This window comes from Equus przewalskii, chromosome 2, assembly GCF_037783145.1.
Source record: "Equus przewalskii isolate Varuska chromosome 2, EquPr2, whole genome shotgun sequence".
NCBI lineage: Eukaryota > Metazoa > Chordata > Mammalia > Perissodactyla > Equidae > Equus > Equus przewalskii.
Window position 1 is genome coordinate 1,186,063 of NC_091832.1, and position 7,143 is coordinate 1,193,205.

Below are 7,143 nucleotides of genomic sequence, written 5' to 3' on the forward strand. Positions count from 1 at the left end.
CACACGCTCTTTTCTCTCCCCGATAACCATCAGCAAGGTTTCAGAAAGGGTCCCAGAGCAAAGATCGTCTATGTGAAGCAGAGACACAGCCAACCCTGAAGGAGCCTGCAGTATGAGTGAGAAGTAATTCTGTGGCTGTCATCCAATAAGACTTTCGGATTGCTACCAGGGCATAACCGGGCCTCTACAAAGGTGTGCATTTCCAGCCCTTGACTTCCAGCACATTGTGGGATCGCACTTTCCTGCACCCTTTAAGTAAGACACAGACATGTGACTAGTTTTTGACCAATAATGTGTAAACACAAGTAATATATGTCACTTCTGAGGAAGGTTTTAAAGCCAAAGTGAATTCACCATGCTTTCTGTCCCCTGCCAAAGGGCCTGGGATGGTGGTGGAAGCATAGATCAAGATGAAACCTTCTTCAGACTCGGTCTCAGAGTGAGTCCGTTCAGCAGCGCCCCTGTGACCTTGAACATGTAGTATGAGCAAGAAATACAGTATTTTTGCTAAGCCACTGAGATTTTAGGATCATCTGGTATGGTGGCAAACCTAGCCTATCCTGACCATAAAAATTGGCACCTAGACATGGTTAATGTAACAACAAAAATAATAAAAGTAAGCATCCATTTCCAGGACAGTAGCTAAGAACACTGTTATCAGAAGCCAAAAGGTCGGTGATCTATTTGGTGAACACATCACCTGTGCCAATTTAGAAGGCATGTCATGAACTTAATGAACTCAAGCAAGAAACTGCAAAACAAAATGCTAGTGGCATGTGTCGGTGGCTGTTGGATGTATTTGGAAACTTATTACAAAAAAAGAGATGAGCTCAGAGAAGATTTGGCCAGTTTGCGGGCAAGAATGAGAGAGAGTAGGGACAATCTGTAAACGTAGAGATTTGTAGGGCTCGAAGAGGCTACTGTTTCTAATCTCAACTAGCAACATATAAAATTAAGAAATGTTTTCAGCAAGAACTCATCCTCGGTCAAGTGAAGTGTATAGCCTCAAACCTACGGTTAACCCCTCTGGATAAATTAAGATGATACCAGCATATGTTTTCCACTGGACAAAACAGCTGTGCAAATGGAGGCAGTGAGACCCTCTCACCAAAGCCCAAAGCACTCAAACCAAGTCAGGAGAGAGGGCATGGGCGAGAGGGTGCAGCAAGTCTGAGAGCAAGAGGACAAAGAAATGCAAAAAAGAGAGCAAACCATAGAAGAGCATCTAGAAAAGAACTGGCTGTGGCCATAGGCGCATGGAAGGTCTAGAATCAAAGAGAGAGAAGCCTAGTCTTTGTGAGAGTTGTACTGAAAAAACATCCGACCCGACCAAAGGACACTGTACTTGAGACTGACTCTCACTCTGAACCCCTCCCCCGATTTTTAAAAGCTTATTTGAAAACGTACGCCTCTATGCCTGCTTTAGGTGTGGAAAAGGAAGGCTCTCAGAGGGCAGAGTCAGGGGTCTCGGGAAACAGCGGATAGGGCAGCTACCCTCGGGAGCAGAACGAGGGTCTAACGGGGGTGTTGGGTAGGGGTCCTCCACACGTCTGCGCAGTGGGCCAGCATCTACCGTGGCCTCCCATTCCTTCACTTTCCAAACGGTATGTCCATTGCATTATCCCGTCCTCGTCCCACCGTCACAAATGGAGAGCGTGCAGGGTGGGTATCTTGCCTTTAGGTGTGGAGTCAACTGCGTGTCACACGGACCTGCACGATACACTGGGCCTAGATGACTCCCTAGCATTGTCTCCCTTGAGGAGCGAATGAGGGAGCTCGCCTGTGGGAGGACGACAGCCAGACACTTGGCACACAAAAAGGGGGAGTGTTAGAGTCTTCTGTGTTGTTCCCCAAATATTCCTGGCTCTCTCCCTTCGAGCCACTTGGCTCACAGACGTTTAAAGTGAGGCGTGGCTGCGAGACTTACTTTGGCCAGTGATGCAGGAGCAAAAGTGCAGAGTGTCACTTCCCGGTGGATGCTCTGAGAGCCAGTGAATAATCCGCGGCCTCCTCGCCCCCCAGCCAAGACAGGAGCGAGAAGCATGCACCAGGATGCAGCCCTCTTCAGCGCGAGGCCTCCAGGGAACACGGTGAGCAGAAGTCTCCTGCAGACCACTGTGGGCACCCAGCGTGAGCAAGAAATAAAGTGCCCTGGGGTAGCCCCTGAGGCACAAGGCTGCTGTCAGGGCAGCACAGGCCCGCCTTTCCTGACTTAGCCTGGTGGGGAGAACTGAGGCTGGAGAGCAGGAGCGGGACTGCAACCGGCCCCTTCTCCCAGGCAAAGGCATCTGAACTCTCTGCTGGTTGTACAGGGAAGCCAAGGACCGCTTCCTGGCAGGGGCGTTAACATGAACAGATCTGTTATTTTTTGGATGAAATATGATATTTCTCAACATAAGGAGAAATCAGCCTACTAAACCACATAAGGCAGAGAGGAACACACAGAACCCTTAAGCAAAAGACACAGATTTATACAAACCTTAAGTCCTGAAGTTTCTAAATACAGGCACTCTGAGAGGAGTTAGAGAGGATCAGGCAAGACCGTTCCTTCCATCCGACCATCTAAGTGTCATTTCCTCTGCAGACAACCACACTCTACAAGAAAGTCTTCTGGAGCCGAGAATGTACAAGGGAGTGTAACAGACCAGAGGTCAATTTCCAGCTGCCTGTGTGACCTGAGCAAGATACTTCAACTCTCTGGGCCTAGTTCCTCGCATGTTAAACCCAGATAATAATATATGCAGCTCAAGACGGTTGTGAGGTGAAATGGCATCAATCGCTAAGGCGAATGCCCCGCTGATAGTACGTGTTTAATACATGATATGTATTTTTATTACTGTTATCATAAAAATTATTAAGAACACCACCTCCTTTTGATTACAAAAGAAAATGATTCAGGGCAAGTCTAGAGGAAAAGGTTCCCTCCTTGAGGGAAGGAACTGCATCTTGTCATCACTGTATCCCCCCGCCCCCGCCCCAGCTCAGAGCCGCTCTCGGAGCCGCTCAGTCTTCCTAACCGCACAGGGAAGGAGGTGAGCGCCTGGAGGGGAGAAAAGTGCTCAGGATCCCCCTAACACGGCTGCTGTCGGGCTGTCGACTCTCCACTCTCAAAGCCACAAACACCTTCAGGCTCGCGGTTACAAGTCCAAGGTGGATCCCCCAAGTTCTGAAGCAGAAAAGCAGCGTGAGAACCTAGGAAGGTAAGCCGCTGCAGGTCCAGCGCCAAGCCCCAGCCCTCCACGGAGGCCCAGCCAAGAGCTGACGCCCACCCGCTCCTCCCCCGGGAGTCGGGACGCCTGGTCCTGCCAAAGCACAGCCGCACAGCCTGGCACTGCACTGGGGCCCTGGGAAACTCCGAGGGGGCAGGGGAGGGGGCCGCCCCGGACCACCGCCCAGCCCCGGAGGCGGCGATGCTACTAGCTCAGCGCGGGGACGCGGGTCTCGCCGGCCCCCGCAGAGAGGCCCCGAGGCTCCGGGAAGTTCGGGACTCGCTGCCGTCACCCCGCGGCGGCCCGGGCCGCACCGAACCCACGACTGCCGCCTCGGGACTCTCCGCCACGCACTTCTGGCCCCAGAGGCGCGGGGGCGGCGGCGTCGGAGCGGCCGCCAGCATGGGTCTAGCGCTTCCTAGAGGCCGCAGGACGCGGGCCCGCCGCCGGCCGGCGCCCACCTTCCCCGGCCCCGGCCCCGGCCCGGCCCAGCCCGGCCCGGTGGGGCTGCGGCGGCCCTCTCGGAGCCGTCTTCCCGGAAGCGGATCGGGGCGGGAGCGGGGCGCGTGTGAGTGTGAGCGAATGTGAGCGAGCGTGAGCGCGCGGCGGCGGGAGCGGGCGCGCCCGGGTTCCCCGAGTGTCGGATTCCCTGAGCGCCCCGCCGGGGCGGCGGCCGCCCGCGAGCTCGGCAGGGACAGGCGCCCGCGCGCCTCCACGCGGCCCGCCCCGAGCGGGAACCGCCCCGCGCCCACCCCGGGGCCGCGAGCCCTGAGGCCGCTCCCGCCGGAAGCGGGGGCCGGCCCGCGCGGCCCCGGGGGCAGTGCCGTCCGCCGCGCAGCAGCCCGCCCCGAGCCCGCCTGCCCGAGGCCGCGGGCGCCGTCCCCCGTCAAACCCCACGACGTCAGCCCACAATGCACCGGGCGGGCCGGAGCCACGCGCGGGGGGGGGGGCTCCCGCGGGGGGGAGGGGAAAGAAGGGCCCGACTGTGGGAGGGCAGCGGAGCATTACCTCATCCCGTGAGCCTCCGCGGGCCCAGAGAAGAATCTTCTAGGGTGGGGTCTCCATGGCGACGGGCGGGCCCGCCCCCCTGAGAGCGACGCGAGCCAATGGGAAGGCCTTGGGGTGACATCATGGGCTATTTTTAGGGGTTGACTGGTAGCAGATAAGTGTTGAGCTCGGGCTGGTGAAGGGCTCAGAGTTGCGCTGAGTGGCTGGAGCGGCGAGGCGCGGGCGGCGTGCGCGGACTCGGCGAGGCGGGCGGGCGGGCAGGACGGCGGCGGAGTCGGCCCCGCGCGCCTCGCCTTCGTTCCCATCTTCTCGCCGGCCGCCCGGAGCTAGCGCCTGTGGCTCCCGGGCTGGTGTTTTGGGGAGCGCCCGGAGAGCCCCTTCTCCAGCCGCCCCCGGGAGGGGAGCCCCGCCGCCCGGGCGCTGCTGTGACAGAGCGGCGACTGTCGCCGGGAAGTCCGGAGAGCGGCTGCAGCGGCAGAGAACTTTCCTGACCAGGAGGACAGGGGACGAGGGGCCCCGGGTCTCGGAGCGAACTTTTGCAAAGCTTCCCTCCGCCGGAGCCGCGGCGGCGGCGGTCACGAACGGCGGGCGCGGGGAGGAGCGAGGAGGGGCGCGCTCCGCTCCGCGCGCACCGGCTGCTGAGCTTGGGCGCGCGAGCCGCGGAGGAGGGCACGGGCGTCGGGGCGGCGGAGACCCGCCGCCGGCCGGCCACCGCGGGGCGCGCGCGGGCCGGCGCCGCCGGAGCGCGGCTGCCTCCGGGCAAGTTCGTCCGCGGGCCCGGGGAGCGCGCAGGGAGCGCCCGCCGCTTTCCGGAGGCCGGCGGGGCGCACGGCCGCGGGCGCGCGCCGGGAGAAACTTTGCCCGCCGAGGCCGGAGGCGCGGCTCTCCCGCCCCGCCGGCGCGCTGTTGCGGCCCCGAGACTCCTGCGCGCAGCCCGGAGCAGCCCTACGTGAAGCGACGGACTGTTCTATGACTGCAAAGATGGAAACGACCTTCTACGACGATGCGCTCAACGCCTCGTTCCTGCAGTCCGAGAGCGGCGCCTACGGCTACAGCAACCCCAAGGTCCTCAAGCAGAGCATGACCCTGAACCTGGCCGACCCGGTGGGCAGCCTGAAGCCGCACCTCCGGGCCAAGAACTCGGACCTGCTCACCTCGCCCGACGTGGGGCTGCTCAAGCTGGCGTCGCCCGAGCTGGAGCGCCTGATAATCCAGTCCAGCAACGGGCACATCACCACCACGCCGACTCCCACCCAGTTCCTGTGCCCCAAGAATGTGACCGACGAGCAGGAGGGCTTCGCCGAGGGCTTCGTGCGCGCCCTGGCCGAACTGCACAGCCAGAACACGCTGCCCAGCGTCACGTCGGCGGCGCCGCCGGTCAGCGGGGCGGGCATGGTGGCTCCCGCGGTGGCCTCGGCGGCGGGCGGCGGCGGCGGCGGCGGCTTCAGCGCCAGCCTGCACAGCGAGCCGCCCGTCTACGCCAACCTCAGCAACTTCAGCCCGGGCGCGCTGGGCGGCGGCGGGGCGCCCTCCTACGGCGCGGCCGGCCTGGCGTTCCCCGCGCAGCCCCAGCCGCCGCCGCCGCCGCAGCCGCACCACCTGCCGCAGCAGATCCCCGTGCAGCACCCGCGGCTGCAGGCCCTGAAGGAGGAGCCGCAGACGGTGCCCGAGATGCCCGGGGAGACGCCGCCCCTGTCCCCCATCGACATGGAGTCCCAGGAGCGGATCAAGGCGGAGAGAAAGCGCATGAGGAACCGCATCGCTGCCTCCAAGTGCCGGAAAAGGAAGCTGGAGAGGATCGCCCGGCTGGAGGAAAAAGTGAAAACCTTGAAAGCGCAGAACTCGGAGCTGGCGTCCACGGCCAACATGCTCAGGGAACAGGTGGCACAGCTTAAACAGAAAGTCATGAACCACGTTAACAGTGGGTGCCAGCTCATGCTAACCCAGCAGTTGCAAACGTTTTGAGGAGAGACTGTTGGGGGCTGAGGGGCAACGGAGAGAAAAAATAACACGGAGAGACAGACTTGAGAACTTGACAAGTTGCGAGAGAGAAAAAAAAGTGTCCGAGGACTAAAGCCAAGGGTATCCGAGCTGGGCTGGGTTGCGTCCTGACGGCGCCCCCAGTGTGCACGAGTGGGAAGGACTCGGCCGCCCGCCTTCGGCGTGGAGCCAGGGGGCGGCCGCCGGCGGGCCACCCCGCTTTGCGGACGGGCTGTCCCCGCGCGGACAGACGGCGGACTTCTCTTTAACGTTGACCAAGAACTGCATGGACCTAACATTCGATCTCATTCAGTATTAAAGGGGGGGAGGGGGGCGCAACTGCAGTAGAGACTGTAGACGGCTTCTGTAGTACTCTTTAAGAGCACGGGGCTGGGGGGCGGCGGGAGGGAGGTTCGTGAGAGCGAGGCTGAGGCCGCACATGAACTCTTGCCGGCCCGCCTTCCTTAACTGTGTATGTACATATGTATTTTTTTTAATTTGATGAAAGCTGATTACTGTCAATAAACAGCTTCATGCCTTTGTAAGTTATTTCATGTTTGTTTGTTTGGGTATCCTGCCCAGTGCTGTTTGTAAATAAGAGATTTGAAGCACTCTGAGTTTACCATTTGTAATAAAGTATATAATTTTTTTATGTTTTGTTTCTGAAAATTCCAGAAAGGATATTTAAGAAAATACAATAAAATATTGAAAAAGTACCCCTCCCCCAACCTCTTTTTCTGCATTATCTATAGATTACCTATTTAGGTGGAGTTGAGAGAGTTAAGAATGTCAGTTAAAGTCGCTCTCAGTGCTGCTTAGTATCAAGCAGTAACAACTATCCTCTACTGGACTTGAGAAATAACTAGCTAGTGCTATTAAGCTGTGTGCTCTTCCCTGCCCCGAGCCGTCTGCGTAGAGTTGGCCACAAAGGGCAGTGTGGCTGAGG

At 59.5% G+C, this 7,143-nt stretch overlaps 1 protein-coding gene across 1 annotated transcript; it reads left to right on the top strand.

Moving 5' to 3' along the window:
- Positions 1 to 4,381: 4,381 nt before the first annotated feature.
- JUN (Jun proto-oncogene, AP-1 transcription factor subunit) lies at positions 4,382 to 6,913 on the top strand. The gene has a single exon (XM_070609414.1). The coding sequence runs from the start codon at positions 5,187 to 5,189 to the stop codon at positions 6,180 to 6,182; it is 996 nt and encodes a 331-aa protein (XP_070465515.1). The 5' UTR covers positions 4,382 to 5,186; the 3' UTR covers positions 6,183 to 6,913.
- Positions 6,914 to 7,143: the final 230 nt, after the last annotated feature.